The sequence below is a fragment of the Pelophylax lessonae genome (assembly GCF_965119305.1).
Source record: "Pelophylax lessonae genome assembly, chromosome: 8".
Classification (NCBI taxonomy): Eukaryota; Metazoa; Chordata; class Amphibia; order Anura; family Ranidae; genus Pelophylax; species Pelophylax lessonae.
Window position 1 is genome coordinate 8380313 of NC_138775.1, and position 17187 is coordinate 8397499.

The 17187-nt window shown below is 43.7% G+C and overlaps 1 protein-coding gene across 1 annotated transcript in view; it reads right to left on the reverse strand.

The window, feature by feature from the left end:
- The window catches only part of LOC309561507 (aminoacylase-1A-like), a 39692-nt gene that overhangs the window by 3554 nt on the left and 18951 nt on the right, over positions 1-17187 (reverse strand). The window contains exons 9-14 of the mRNA XM_082265461.1: positions 13769-13842; positions 10122-10171; positions 5248-5392; positions 4773-4841; positions 1366-1445; positions 478-538 (exon numbers count right to left, since the gene is read on the reverse strand). Of these exons, the coding sequence (XP_082121587.1) occupies positions 478-538; positions 1366-1445; positions 4773-4841; positions 5248-5392; positions 10122-10171; positions 13769-13842 (479 nt within the window). The remainder of the gene's footprint in view (positions 1-477; positions 539-1365; positions 1446-4772; positions 4842-5247; positions 5393-10121; positions 10172-13768; positions 13843-17187) is intronic.

A 17187-nucleotide genomic window follows, 5' to 3' on the forward strand; every position in this document is an offset into this window, starting at 1 on the left:
GAGGAGGAGAACAGCAGGGGGAGTCAATGGTGGAGTAGGACCTGGGTGTTCTGGTAGAGCATACACTTATTAATCATACATACTAGGAGAACGAGAACAGCAGGGGGAGTCAATGGTGGAGTAGGACCTGGGTGTTCCGGTAGATAATAGACTTAAAAATCATACATTCTAGGAGGAGAACAGCAGGGGGGGGGGATCACGGGTGGAGAAGGACCTGGGTGTTCTGGTAGATCTTAGACTTAATATTCATAGATTCTAGGAGGAGAACACCTGGGGGAGTCAATGGTAGAGAGAGGAAATATTCAACTCATACTGTGTTGAGGTTTTTTTGATACAGGAAAACAAAATACAAAAAAAAGACCGAGCAAGCCATTGCTGAACCAGTCCTTGTGTAAAGCAGCTTTACACTACACTAGTGAGGAGACAAAGTGTGAGCCGGCATTCAAGAGGATAGGAAGAAGATTCATCCATACTCACCGTCCGGATGTAACGACTGTCTGTGGCAGCAGGAAAAATCTCCGGCTTCAGCTTCAAATCCCTGAAAATCGAAGCATTGTTAAACAAACCTTCTAGATCTTCTTCCTATATCTATATCAGTATATAGTAGTAAACATCAAATATTGTCTAAAAGCAGAGTTGCCATTTTTTATATCACATCATTTCAGTGCACACAAACACTAAAAATTACCCAATATTTGATACAATATAGAGTAGTAGGTTGCATCGAGTAAATTGACACCAAACGTGTCAAGCCTTTAAACTGCTCATTTGTGAAATTGTGACGAACTTCAGAACCCATAATTGTCCATAGGTGGCGCTTTTGAAGTCTTTATAGGTCAAAATTTAGAGTTAACCCGGGAATGATGGCCCTAGAATTGTGGCTCTCACTCTGGCATGCACGGTGATACTTAGACACGCCTGACATAAGTAGTTGTACCTGGGATGAGGGGGCATGAAATTTATTTTTAATTTATCATATGTTTATTTTTTTACACTTAACTGCATTGCTATCACATGGGGGCTGATGGTATAGTAGAAATGACAGGTCCTCTTTAAGGAGAGGTCAGGTCTGTTAAAGCCCTTCTGTCACCTATGGAACTCAGTGAAGCTGATCAAGCACAGATTGCACTTGATCAGCTTGTTCCCCAGTCAGCGCTGCCAGGAATGATGGCCTGATCCTGGAAGTGACAAAATGCTCAACACTTCCAGGATCATTCATTAGAGGAGAGATCAGTGAATGACCGTTTGCTGGTCTCCCCCTGCTCTATCCGTCATGCCCATCCTGGGCCGGTGGACAAGAGGTTAAAGCAGACGTCTAAATAAATTAAATGTAGTTTGTAAAGCACAGATCTCATTTCTACTCACAGCTCCTTGCAGGGGTCACTGAACGCTTTCCACCAAGGATTTGTGTCGTCCGGGGTGGTGATCCTCTCATTCATACATTTCTAGGGGCAAAACAGATATTTATTCACATCCGTCCATTAATATTACAATTTTTCAAGTGTATCTATAATCAAAATGTAAAATCCTATATTTCCACATTGTATTTCAATTATTTTATTTATTGTATTTAACATTTAGTTATTTATTTGAAATGTATTAACATTTATTTAATTTATTAATTTAATAAAAAAATGATTACCTTTTTTTTTTTTATTATCAAAGTGCATCTATGGTCAAAATGTAAAATCTGATCCTCATTTCTGCATTGTATTCCCATTATTTTCAGCCTGCTCTTATTAAATCGGAACCATTCTGAGGTTTATGAAGATCCCACACATTGACTTCCTGGAATTCTGTGACACGGAGTCACTATGCCCAGCAAGCAGGCACCGCTGTGTCACACATTTCAAGGAGCCCGCCTTTGTAGAGAAGGAGCTACAAGAGGCGGAGTCAGTACAGGAATCACTGCTTGCAGGCAGCAGGTTACCATGGGATATGTAGTCCTTATATATGGAGAAGCTGCAAAGCACGCAAGGAGTCCAGAAAGTTGTGGAAAGAGATAGGCAATGTTCACAACGTGAAAACAGATTTTTCAAATAAGCTTATATTGTCAGGAATAATTATTGTTTGTATTGTTATTGCAATGCTAATGTTATAAATGAAAGTGTATGCTGTGCCCAGAGATCTCCTTTAATATATTTGTAAAGCGCTGCGCAAACTGTTGGCGTTATATAAATACCGTAATAATAATAAATAATATTACAATGTATCAAGATAACAATGTATCTAGAAAACAGTAAAGACATTAGCTAAAGGACAACCTTTGGAAAAATTCTCCTTTAATGTTCCACCCACTCCCCCAAGTGACCCCATGTGTCTGATTCTTCGCTTTTCTGTCTGCAAGCTGGGAAGTATGAGAGGTGCTTGTTTAGGGGCAGCATTTCCAGTATGTTCCTTGGATAGGATACTTCACCTGTGCTGCAAACACAGAACTCAGCTACAGTCTAATAACCCCACTAGAGGGCCCCACTCACCTAGTGGTACTCCCAGGTCAGCGGATCACCCTGCTAGAGGACCACACTCACCTGGTGGTACTCCCAGGTCAGCCGATCACCCTGCTAGAGGACCACACTCACCTGGTGGTACTCCCAGGTCAGCGGATCACCCTGCTAGAGGACCACACTCACCTGGTGGTACTCCCAGGTCAGCGGATCACCCTGCTAGAGGACCACACTCACCTGGTGGTACTCCCAGGTCAGCCGATCACCCTGCTAGAGGACCACACTCACCTGGTGGTACTCCCAGGTCAGCGGATCACCCTGCTAGAGGACCACACTCACCTGGTGGTAATCCCAGGTCAACTAAACACACTACTAGAAAAAAGAACAATGGTTGTGGGACTTTGAATGAGGTGAGTCATTTGCTAGATATCAGGGTAATGTAAAATCACAGAATAATAAATATTTTATTGAATAATTCTTGGTTTGCACAATAATATAAATATAAATAGACATGCACAGCTCAAAGACCAGACATGGAGTATACAAATTGATATAAATTATTTCAATAGTAATAAATACATTTGTCAAAAACTTATTATACAACATAAACATGAAATTCCAAATGGCATGTCATCATTTCTTATAGGCTCTACACGTTTCGTGGCTCTACGTCCACTCATCAGGAGCTAGTTAAAAATTAGGTCTGTAAATGTAAACTAGTATTAGAATGCAACAATCTCATATAAGGAATATAACAGATTGCTCCCAAAAAAAAAAAACAATTAAATTATATATATATATATATATAATTTTTTTTTTTTTTTTTTTTGGAGCAATCTGTTATATTCCTTATATGAGATTGTTGCATTCTAATACTAGTTTACATTTACAGACCTAATTTTTAACTAGCTCCTGATGAGTGGACGTAGAGCCATGAAACGCGTAGAGCCTACAAGAAATGATGACATACCATTTGGAGATTAATTTCATGTTGTTTATGTTGTATAATAAGTTTTTGACAAATGTATTTATTACTATTGAAATAATTTATATCAATTTGTATACTCCATGTCTGGTTTTTGAACCATGAATGTCTATTTATATTTATATTATTGTACAAACCAAGAATTATTCAATAAAATATTTAATATTCTGTGATTTTTATATTACCCTGATATCTAGCAAATGACTCACCTCATTCAAACTCCCATAACCATTGTTCTTTTTCTGTATATTCATTAGGGATGGAGGTTAGTCATTATCTTTACCCCAGATCATGCCCCTTTCTTTGTAAGCACACTACTAGAGGACCCCACTCACCTGGTGGTACTCTCAGCTCACCTGATCACCCCATTAGAGAGTACCACTCACCTGGTGGTACTCTCAGCTCATCTGATCACCCCACTAGAGAGTACCACTCACCTGATGGTACTCTCAGATCACCTGATCACCGTGCTAGAGGACCACTCACCTGGTGGTACTCTCAGATCACCTGATCACCGTGCTAGAGGACCACTCACCTGGTGGTACTCTCAGATCACCCTGCTAGAAGACACCACTCACCTAGTGATACTCCTAGCATACCTTGCTAGAGGACCGTACTCACCTGGTTGTACTCTCAGCTCACCTGATCACCCTACTAGAGGGCCCTACTCACCTGGTGCTACTACCAGTTCACCCTACTAGAGCACTTACCTGGTGAAACTCCCAGGTCACCTGATGACCCTTGCTATAGGAGCACATTCACCTGGTAGTACTCCCAAGTCACATTATCACCCCACTAGAGAGCCGCACTCACCTGGTGGTACTCCTAGGTCACCTGATCACCCCACTAGAGGACCCCACTTACCTGTTGCGACTACCAGGTCACCTAGAGCAGTAGTCCTCAACTCCAGTCCTCAGGGCCCACTAACAGGCCAGATTTTAAGTATTACTTTGGGAAGATGCAGACTAGAGTACTGCAATCACTGAGCAGCAAATGATATCACCTGGGATGGATTTCAGTTATCTTGCAAACCTGGCCTGTTAGTGGGCCCTGAGGACCAGGGTTGAGGACCACTGACCTAGAGCACTTACCTGGTGAAACTCCCAGGTCACCTGGATGACCCTTGCTATGGGAGCACATTCACTTGGTAGTACTCCCAAGTCACATTCTCACCCCACTAGAGAGCCGCACTCACCTGGTGGTATTCCCAGGTCACCTGATCACCCCACTAGAGGGCCCCACTTACCTGGTGCTACTACCAGGTCACCTGATCACCCTACTAGAGCACTGACCTTGTGATCCTGCCAGGTCACCTAATCACCCCACTAGAGAGCCGCACTCACCTGGTGGTACTCCCAGGTCACTTGATCACCAGCCGCAAGACACCACCCCTCGATCTTTGACTCAAACTCCTGGAAGGAGAAAAGTGACATTCAAGGGGGAAAAGGCAGAATCATTTCATTGGGAGCTTTTCATGAGATTTAACTAAATGAAATCATCTGGTGTTTGATCTAAACTGCACAGCTTGAATGCTAGTTGTTGGGTGCAACACAGTTTAAAGCTGAACTTCAGGCAAGCCAAACATAGTCTAATATACAATTTATAAAATATATAAATTGAAAACGGATGGTGCCACAAGATAGCAGCATATGTTATGTTCAGGCCCAGAAAAAATGAAATGGCCAACTGATCATATTACATGTATGTGGGCACCATGGCTGCAGGAACATGAGGAGGTCTGACTTCCTCACATCCATCGGCCATATATTCTATAGCTGAATATAAGAGAAAAGAATCGTGGGAGGATCACCACCTTACCTTTAAGTTGACAGTAGGAGGGATTCGAAGGTCAAAGGTCGCCGACATTTCACTGGGAATCACGTTGCAGGAGACCCCTCCATTCACTTTTGTCATGTTGACTGTGGTGACGTCTCCGAGAGTGAGTTGGGGATTAGACTGCAACCTGAGAAATAACGGAATTCATGTGTGGGAAACATACCGACAAGGAGTGATCCCTATCATCAGGGTGATGTATGTGTGCGACAACCTGTATCAATGCTCACAATTAATGGCTACCTCATCCAGGCCTGGCCATTGATTGGATTTGGGCTTTTCAGGAATGTCACCAACGTACAATGAATGAAATGAGCACTTGATCTAACCTATCTAATCTGGGGGTGCAGTAAAAAGTAAAAAAAAAAAAAAAAAAAGTCAGGGGGCACAATGTTACCACTGTGTGTGAGTCACTGACTGTCACACAGTATCATGACATGGGAAACACTAGTATGTATTAGGCTGTCATTATATAAGGGTGATTAAAAAGAACCTGTGCCTTCATCAGAGTCCCCCATTACATCAAGGTCTCCATCAGAGTGCCCCCCCTCCCTTACATCAAGGTCCCCACCAGAGTGCCCCCCGTCACACAGGATCATGACCTGGGAAACACTAGCATGTATTAGGCTGTCACTAAATGAGGGTGATTAAACAGAACCTGAAACCCCTTATATCAGGTGTCCTCATCAGAGTCCCACTTTACATCAGGGTTTCACCAGAGTGCCCCCTTACATCAAGGTCTCCACCAGAGAGACCCCCCTTAAATTAAGGTCCCCACCAGAGTGCCCCCCCTTTACATCAAGGTCCCCACCAGTGCCCCCCCACCAGAGAGGCCCCCCTTTACATCAAGGTCTCCACCAGTGCCCCCCCACCAGAGAGGCCCCCCTTTACATCAAGGTCCCCACCAGAGAGGCCTCCTCCCCTTGCATCAAGGTCCCCACAAAAGTAACCCCCCCCTTTACATCAAGGTCTCCATCAGAGCGCCCCTCCCCCTTTACATCAAGGTCTCCACCAGAGCTCCCGCCCCCTTTTACATCAAAGTCTCCATCAGAGCGCCCCCCTTTTACATCAAAGTCTCCGTCAGAGCACCCCCCCTTTTACATCAAGGTCTCCATCAGAGCACCCCTCCCCCTTACGTCAGGGGTCAGGGTCTCCATCAGAGCGCCCCCCTTACGTCAGGATCTCCATCAGAGCGCCCCTCCCTTACGTCAGGGTCTCCAACAGAGCGCCCCCCTTACGTCAGGGTCTCCAACAGAGCGCCCCCCCCTTACGTCAGGGTCTCCAACAGAGCGCCCCCCCTTACATCAGGGTCTCCAACAGAGCGCCCCCTCATATCAGGGCCTCCATCAGAGTGCCCCCTTAGATTAGGGTCTCCATCAGAACACCCCCTTATATGGATTGTCCCAATCAGAGTTCTCCCTTAAATCAATTGCCCCCAATCAGACTTGCTCATGGACTACTGGATGCACTCTCAGAGACCTTGAGATATGGGGGGGGGGGCGTGCAACTAAAACCTGGAGGGGGGGGGAATAGCCCCCCCCAGCACCCCTTTAGCCCCGGCCCAGCCTTAGCACCCTTGCATGTGGGGTGGCCTATTCAGCATACTTTCCAACACATTTCCTCGGATTGGGCAGCCCAGGTGCAGAGTACAGCCTGTAACCGAGTTGAATGGCTGTGCATTGCTGTACTCATGTATATAGCGGAGCGATCGTATACACGAGTACAGCGCCTTGGGTGCATGAAGTTTAAAAAAAAAATAAAATATATATATAATATTTTGCATATGCTTGTTTGCTGTACTAGGTTGCCCAAGCAGAAGGAATACACCGGGAATTACACTGAAGGGGCTCAACCAGCCCGGGTGCAGGAGCCCCCCTAATCCTAGATTCTATTTGTGAAAAAAAAAAACAATTAACCTGAAGTATTCTAAACATAAAATAATAACTATGTAGCCAATTACCACAAATGCCAGTAAGAATCATATACAATTTCATCAGTCTTTCAACATATCAACAAAAGGATCCATATAAACACCCGGTGAGAATTAGTTTTCTTAGGATTGTAGGTAATGGCTACAGGAACACAGCTGTTTGTTAGACCGTCACCACACCTCGTGGAAAACCACTCCCCTTTGGATAACAAACTCACCAGAGCTCTGATTAAATACGCTTTATATCAGATCCCCTTTCCTTATCATGGACTCCTGTTCATAATCATTCCGGACACCGCCCAGGCTCTCACTCCGACTATGGCAGCTTGGCCAGGAGTCATAGAAAAGGGAACACACTCATAGCGTAATTCCGTTTAAATTACTTTATTGTAAATAAAATGGTACAAGACCCCTTTTTTTGGTCCAGACTGGAATTGGATCGCATGGGTGTGAACATTCGATTCCTGCACCATTTCGCACTGGGGGTGTCATTAACTTTGTATTGACACCCGCAGTGGTTCGCATAGGCAGGGCTGCTGTTAGAAATCACCCATACAGCCTACCTGGAAGCCCCCCCCCCCCCCCAATATATCAAGACAATATTTCCACTAAAAATACACTAAAATCATTATTAGCGGACACAAACATAACAGAGAACCCGTGTGAAGTATCCCTTTTTAATTGTTTCTTACATTAAAATTTATATATATATATATATATATATATATATATATATATATATATATATATATATATATATATATATATATATATATATATATATATATACATATACACACACACACACACACACACATACATACATATACACAGTATATTCGGCCCCCTTGAACTTTGTGACCTTTTGCCCCATTTCAGGCTTCAAACATAAAGATATAAAACTGTAATTTTTTGTGAAGAATCAACAACAAGTGGGACACAATCATGAAGTGGAACGAAATTTATTGGATATTTCAAACTTTGTTAACAAATAAAAAAAACTGAAAAATTGGGCGTGCAAAATTATTCAGCCCCTTTACTTTCAGTGCAGCAAACTCTCTCCAGAAGTTCAGTGAGGATCTCTGAATGATCCAATGTTGACCTAAATGACTAATGATGATAAATAGAATCCACCTGTGTGTAATCAAGTCTCTGTATAAATGCACCTGCACTGTGATAGTCTCAGAGGTCCGTTTAAAGTGCAGAGAGCATCATGAAGAACAAGGAACACACCAGGCAGGTCCGAGATACTGTTGTGGAGAAGTTTAAAGCCGGATTTGGATACAAAAAGATTTCCCAAGCTTTAAACATCCCAAGGAGCACTGTGCAAGCGATAATATTGAAATGGAAGGAGTATCAGACCACTGCAAATCTACGAAGACCTGGCCGTCCCTCTAAACTTTCAGCTCATACAAGGAGAAGACTGATCAGAGATGCAGCCAAGAGGCCCATGATCACTCTGGATGAACTGCAGAGATCTACAGCTGAGGTGGGAGACTCTGTCCATAGGACAACAATCAGTCGTATACTGCACAAATCTGCCCTTTATGGAAGAGTGGCAAGAAGAAAGCCATTTCTTAAAGATATCCATAAAAAGTGTCGTTTAAAGTTTGCCACAAGCCACCTGGGAGACACCAAACATGTGGAAGAAGGGGCTCTGGTCAGACGAAACCAAAATCCAACTTTTTGGCAACAATGCAAAACGTTATTTTTGGTGTAAAAGCAACACAGCTCATCACCCTGAACACACCATCCCCACTGTCATACATGGTGGTGGCAGCATCATGGTTTGGGCCGGCTTTTCTTCAGCAGGGACAGGGAAGATGGTTAAAATTGATGGGAAGATGGATGGAGCCAAATACAGGACCATTCTGGAAGAAAACCTGATGGAGTCTGCAAAAGACCTGAAACTGGGACGGAGATTTGTCTTCCAACAAGACAATGATCCAAAACATAAAGCAAAATCTACAATGGAATGGTTCACAAATAAACATATCCAGGTGTTAGAATGGCCAAGTCAAAGTCCAGACCTGAATCCAATCGAGAATCTGTGGAAAGAACTGAAAACTGCTGTTCACAAACACTCTCCATCCAACCTCACTGAGCTCGAGCTGTTTTGCAAGGAGGAATGGGCAAAAATTTCAGTCTCTCGATGTGCAAAACTGATAGAGACATACCCCAAGCGACTTACAGCTGTAATCGCAGCAAAAGGTGGCGCTACAAAGTATTAACTTAAGGGGGCTGAATAATTTTGCACGCCCAATTTTTCAGTTTTTTTATTTGTTAAAAAAGTTTTAAATATCCAATAAATTTTGTTCCACTTCATGATTGTCTCCCACTTGTTGTTGATTCTTCACAAAAAATTACAGTTTTATATCTTTATGTTTGAAGCCTGAAATGTGGCAAAAGGTCGCAAAGTTCAAGGGGGCCAAATACTTTCGCAAGGCACTGTATACACACACACACATCATTATTATTTTTTTTAAGATTTGTTATTTCTTTACAGGACAGGGAAGCCTGCAACAATGCGGGGGAAATCAGAAGGAGGCAGAACAGGGTGGGGGATCAGAAGCAGGCAGAACGGGGGATCGGTGTTGGAGAAGCAATAACAGGAATGATGCCCTGTGTCTGTGTCTCTCTCGGCAGCAGCTGAAAGCTGGCAGGTAGGGGAGAAACTGGCTTTCAGCTGCTGCAGAGAGCCACACAGGGCTTCCTTCTGAAATTGCCCCTCTGCCCAATCGCACCGATTCACCATACAGTTGGGGCCCCCCTGTGTGCCCGGGCCCCCTACAGGAGGACTGGTGGTCCCCCCCCCTATCAGCGGCCCTGTGCATAGATCAGTGTGAACTGCCTGCGAGAGACGTGCGATGCGGGAACCCAGCCTGATTGGTTTAGCAGACTCTGCACAGTTCAGATTACGAGGAATTACCTTTTCTTCTCCTTCTCTCGGAGTTCCAGGAAACTATTAATGACGGAATGCTGGAAAAACAGAAATAATTAGTGAAATTAAAAGATTCCAATTGGTTGGCGGATTACAGGTTATAAGACTCCTCCTGTCTCCGTACATGGAGAGGTGTAGAAAATGCAGTCACCTCTAGCAACCAATCGTCTTTTAGCTTACTGTAATCAGATCAGTGAAAGATGGCTTCTTATTGGCTACTAGGAGTGACTGCACTTTGAATCTTGCTTTCCACCTTACTTTAAAGTGCATGTCAGGGCAAAATAACCAAAAGGACCTCTTCATCCTCAGGAGAGGGGGGGGGGTGCTTTGTAGTCCAGCAGGGGAGATTTATGCAAGGCTGCCAACATTGTTTGGGATTTCAGAACAGATGCAGTGTTGTCAGCTGACTATAGGAAGTTAGGAGCGCATTGGATTTCCGGCACGTCAATAGGCATTTTTATGTGCTTGCAGTGATTTTAACCACTTAACCACTTCTGGACCGGAAGGTTTTACCCCCTTAATGACCAGGCCATTTTTTTGCGATACTGACAATTGCGCGGTCGTGCGACGGTGTACCCAAATAAGATTGATCTCATTTTTTTTCCACAAACAGAGCTTTCTTTTGGTGATATTTGATTACCTGTGCGATTTTTATTTTTTGTGCTATACAGAAAAAAATAGCGACAATTCTGAAATATATATAATTTTTCACTTTCTGCTATATAAAACATTCCCAAAAAAAAAAAAAAAAAAATCTAATTTTTTTTCATCCTTTTAGGTCAATTTTTTTTCTGCTACATATTGTTGGTAAAAAAAAAAATCCCAATAAGTGTATTTTAATTGGTTTGCACAAAAGTTATCACGTCTACAAATTAGGGGTCTTTTTATTTATTTATTTTTACTAGTAATGGCGGCGATCTGCGATTTTCAACGGGACTGTGACATTGCGGCGAACAGTTCGGACCCCTAACTGACATTTTTGACACTTTTGGGGGTACCAGTGACATTACTACAGTAATCAGTGCTAAAAAATATGCACTGTCACTGTACTAATGACACTGGCAGGTAAGGGGTTGACCTAGGGGTGATCAAAGGGTTAATTATGAGCCTAGGGGAGTGTTTTATAACTGTATGGGGGAGGGGCTTGTGAAATGATCATAGAGACCTGTGATCCTATATAGAAGGATCACAGGCTCACTATGATCATTTCAGAAAGAACAACGGTCTGCTGTGTTTACAACACTGGTGTTCTCTCTCAGCAGGGAATGATCGCAGGTGCCCAGCGGATCGGCATCCCCGCTGCCTATTGGGGGCAGGAGCGCGCCCGCGGATCGGTGTAGAGGTACGGCGATTTGCGCAGCCGAACAAACCTGCCCCAGTATATATGTGGCAGGCATTCAGCAAGTGGTTAAGGACTGGCTGCCATGTATTTACTGTGGCAAACTGGCACTATTGTACGAAATTACGTACTTGTACGTCGTTTCGTTCAATAGCCACTAGATGGCACCATCGCTCTATGATTGGCTAGCGAGGAGGTCAATCAACGGGTCCGACGGACCCTATGTCCGCAGGCCACCCACGATCACCCCCAAGAGAGGCAGAACAGCGATCTGCTTATGTAAACAAGGCAGATCGCCGTTCTGCAAGGGGACATGATGGAGATCTCGTGTTCCTGCTAAGAAATTGTCGCGCTTTTTTTTTTGTTTGTTTGTTTAAAGAGAGAGAGAGAAAAAAAAAAAAAAAAAAAAAAAAAATCGCACAGGTGATCAAATACCACCAAAAGAAAGCTCTATTTGTGTTGAAAAAAAGGACATCGATTTTATCAATTTTATTTGGGTACAGCGTCACACGACCACACAATTGTCCGCTAAAGCAGCGTTTCTCAACCTTTTTTCAGACCCGGCACCCTTTACAATTCTGCAGAATCTCGAGGCACCCCATTCTAAAATGTAAAAAAAAAAAAAAAAAAAAAAAAAAACTAAAATTAATAAAAACAAAGAAAAAGAAAAAAGTTGGGACTTTAAATGAGGCTTCGCCTACCTACGGCTGTATGCCTCCATCCCTATTCATGAAGGAATTGGGGGAAGGGGAGTATGAATAAAACGTAATAAGGCTATCGGCAAGGTTTGTAACATAATATAAAGTAATGTGTGAACAACAACATCATAGTAATGTAATACACAGGGCCGATGCCCCAGTTTCCCTAAGCATAGGGGAAAAGGTAAAAAAGGGGGGACAGTTGGGACTTTAAATGAAGTGCATACAAATGGTTGGGATACGTAACATGGCTAGAATGATTGTAAAAGTGGGTCCACAACATAGTAACAAAGAAACATAATTTAATGATGTAGGTCATCAATAATACATATATCCACATAGGGCATAGGTACATAAATATGGAAATTGATAAATATTGCAGTAAAAACAACATGGAGTAAATACATATTGCACAGATAATGACAAGCTGGTATGGCAACTCCAAATTCATAATTCAGACAGACAGCAATGCTGATTCCAGAAAGTAGTATAATATTGAATATGTTCACATCATAGAATATTGAAATTCCAGGTGATTAGGTATTTAGGTATATGGAAAACATCATAACCTCAATGCGTTTCGTGGACGCACATTGCCACTTCATCAGGAGTAGATGTTTGTAAAATTGTGATGGTACTAAATTGGTACTGAAACTGTGTGGACTTGGGGTGTCCCCCATGGGAGCTGAGGGCGCACCAGCAGGCGGGCAGAAAGGACATATGTAGAGCATGATGAAAACGTGTCAGGATATAGGATATGACTAGCCCAAAGTATGTAAACGTATACAATATCAAGTAATACGTGTAAACCAGAGAGCCACCTTGCGAGGTGAGCCCAGCGTCACGATCGTGTACAGCCTAGTGTACCACGGGGAGGGTAACAGCCATCTTCTACTTGCTAATGTGACCCCAGTGCTGATGAAGAGGGGAAGAGGAGGAGTAAAGAAGGATTCTATGCAAGCACCGGTCATTCTCCTCATTAACCAGTGATGTCATTGGTTGTCAGGATGTCAGTGGCTTGACCCGCATGGTGCCCAGGATTGTAATGCTGCAATGTAAAAACATGTTTCTAATTGTTGCAATTTTTAGGCATTTTGCCAAGGCACCCCTGAAGAACCCAAGAGGCACACCAGGGTGTCACGGCACCCTGGTTGAAAAAGGCTGCGCTAAAGTATCGCAGTGCTGAATCACAAAAAATGGCCTGGTCATTAAGGGGGCAAATCCTTTCCGGTCCAGAACTGGTTAAAGGAGATAAAATCTTCTGGGGTTGAAATGGGTAAAGTGGTAGTGAACACCACTTGGACCTACCTTATAATAAAAAACTTACCTGTAGGTACAAGAAACATTTCCTACACCGTTTAGGAGATATTAAATGTTTCTGCAGGCGGTGACATCACCAGTGCATGCGCTCTGAAGGGACAGTTTACTCGTGCCGTCCTTTTACGGCTCCGCGCCTTGGGCGTGACGTCATAGCACCTTAGCCATTCAAAATGGCTGCAGCCAGTGAACTCGGCCTGCATGTATTGCAGAGTATTGAAGGTGAACTTTTATTTTTATTATGCCCTGACATACTCTAATGAAGAGTGAAGGAGACTCACAAGTTTCGAGGCGGCGGTGTTCTCAATGAAGCGAGAGCCGTGTCCGGGGTCTCCTCTGCAATGAACGGTCATCCCTGCAGATCCAGAAAGCAGAAAGTGAGAGCAATCTCATTTATGACTGATGAACACTGCCTTAGAAGAGTCACATCCCACCACATGGCCCGTCATAGGAGCCTCCTCCATATTTATTATCCCACCACATGGCCCGTCATAGGAGCCTCCTCCATATTTATTATCCCATCACATGACCCATCATAGGAGCCTCCTCCATATTTATTATCCCATCACATGACCTGGCATAGGAGCCTCCTCCATATTTATTATCCCACCACATGGCCCGTCATAGGAGCCTCCTCCATATTTATTATCCCATCACATGACCTGGCATAGGAGCCTCCTCCATATTTATTATCCCACCACATGACCCATCATAGGAGCCTCCTCCATATTTATTATCCCATCACACGACCCGTCATAGGAGCCTCCTCCATATTTATTGTCCCATCACATGACCCGTCATAGGAGCCTCCTCCATATTTATTATCCCATCATAGGAGCTTCCTCCATATTTATTATCTCATCACATGACCCGTCATAGGAGCTTCCTCCATATTTATTATCTCATCACACAACCAGGCATAGGAGCCTCCTCCATATTTATTATCCCATCACATGACCAGGCATAGGAGCCTCCTCCATATTTATTATCCCACCACACGACCCGTCATAGGAGCCTCCTCCATATTTATTATCCCACCACATGACCCATCATAGGAGCCTCCTCCGTATTTATTATCCCATCACATGACCCGTCATAGGAGTCTCCTCCATATTTATTATCCCACCACATGACCCATCATAGGAGCCTCCTCCATATTTATTATCCCATCACATGACCCGTCATAGGAGCCTCCTCCATATTTATTATCCCATCACATGACCCCTCATAGGAGCTTCCTCCATATTTATTATCCTATCACATGGCCCGTCATAGGAGCCTCCTCCATATTTATTATCCCACCACATGACCCATCATAGGAGCTTCCTCCATATTTATTATCCCACCACATGACCCGTCATAGGAGCCTCCTCCATATTTATTATCCCATCACATGACCTGGCATAGGAGCTTCTCCATATTTATTATCCCATCACATGACCCGTCATAGGAGCCTCCTCCATATTTATTATCCCATCACATGACCCGTCATAGGAGCCTCCTCCATATTTATTATCCCATCACATGACCCGTCATAGGAGCCTCCTCCATATTTATTTTCCCATCACCGGTCATAGCAGTTTCCTCCATATTTATTTAGCTGTGTTTTGTGTCTGAGAACAGGATGATATATTGGACGACTGCAATTTTGTTAATACAATCTTTATCCACTTGCCATTTGCCCTATAGCAGTTTTACAGCTACAGGGTGGCAGCTCTGCGCAGGATCACAGACACCTCAAAAAATTTAAAGGTACACTTTGAAAACACATCAGATCTTAATGGGATAAACAATCATGCTGGATATCTTTACTGGTATGGACCGGGTAATGTATTAGGATCTATACTGGTATGGACTGGGTAAAGTGTCAGCCGGATCTATACTGGTATGGACTGGTTAATGTATTAGGATCTATACTGGTATGGACCAGGTAATGTGTTAGGATCTATACTGGTATGGACCGGGTAATGTGTTAGGATCTATACTGGTATGGACTGGGTAATGTGTTAGGATCTATACTGGTATGGACTGGGTAATGTGTTAGGATCTATACTGGTATGGACTGGGTAATGTGTTAGGATCTATACTGGTATGGACTGGGTAATGTGTTAGGATCTATACTGGTATGGACTGGGTAATGTGTTTTCGGATCTATACTGGTATGGACTGGGTAATATGTGTTAGGAAGGAAAGGATTCCACATTGTTTGATGGAAATGAAAATTATCACCCTACAGAGGGCTGAATTCAAAGACACCCCGAAAATCAAAGTGAAAAAATGATGCAGCAGGCGAGTCCATTTTGCTAAAATTTCATTGCAGCAACTCAGAATGGTCCTCAGTAGTTTGTATGGCCCCCATGTGCTTGTATGCATGCCTGACAACTAGAGTTGCCACCTCATCCCTTTAAACCAGGGTACATATAAATTACACAGATTGTAATTGAGACAGAACCTGTGTAATTAATGTGTGTGTCCTGGTTTAAAGGGATAAAGGTAAATAGGGGTTGCCCCAAGAGATATAACAAAATATGGGATAGATGGCTGGAGGCCCCTGACACCTGTGAGACTTAGGGGTGGATGGGAGTCTTCTGCCTCTGCCCGCGCGCTACGGCTGTTTTGCGGGGTCCGCGCCCGTGGCCCCTATTATGTTTTAGCTGGGGTTCATAGTCCAGTTCTGGCTACAGCAAGCCATTTTCCTTCCCATTCTTTTTTTTCTCTCGTGCTCTTTGCTCAGTGTGAACTTTGAAATATTTGGCTATATGGTATTGTACTTATGCAACTATCTGATGATGCTTTTTATTGTATGTCTACATGCAGTGCTTAACTCAATAAACGTTTGTTTGGTTTAAAAAAAAAAAAAAAAGGGATAGAAGGTAGAACCCCTACTGACAACTCCAGGGCATGCTCCTAATAAGACAACACACGGTCCTGGGGTGTTATCTCCCAGATCTAGACCAGGGTATCACTGAGCTCCTGAACAGACTGAGATGCATCAGGTGGTGTTGGATGGACAGAAACATAATGTCCCAGAGGTGTTCTATTGGATTTAGGTCAGGCGAGCGTGGGGGCCATTCAATGGTATCAATTCCTCCATCCTCCAGGAACTGGCTGCATACTCTCACCACATGAGGCCGGGTATTGTCCTGTACCAGGAGGAACCCAGGACCCACTGCACCAGCGTAGGGTCTGACAATGGGTCCAAGGATTTAATCCCAATATCTAATGGCAGTCAGGGTGCCATTGTCTAGTCTGTAGCGGTCTGTGCGTCCCTCCACGGAAATGTCTCCCCAGACCATCACTGACCCCCCACCCAACCGGTCATGCTAAACGATTTTTACAGGCAGCATAACGTTCTCCACGGCTTATCCAGACCCTTTCAAGTTTGTCACATGTGCTCAGGGTGACCCTGCTCTCATCTGTGAAAAGCACAGGGTGCCAGTGGCGGACCTCCCAATTCTGGTGTTCAATGGCAAATGCCAATCCAGCTCCACAGTGCTGGGCAGTGAGCACAGCGCCCACTAGAGGACGTCGGGCCCTCAGGCCACCATGAAGTCTGTTTCTGATTGTTTGGTCAGAGACATTCACACCAGTGGCCTGCTGGAGGTCATTTTGTAGGGCTCTGTCTGTGCAACACTTGGCTACAATGTAAAGTAGTGAGTGTACACCTTGTATAACAGTGTAAATTTCAAAATAACTCAAC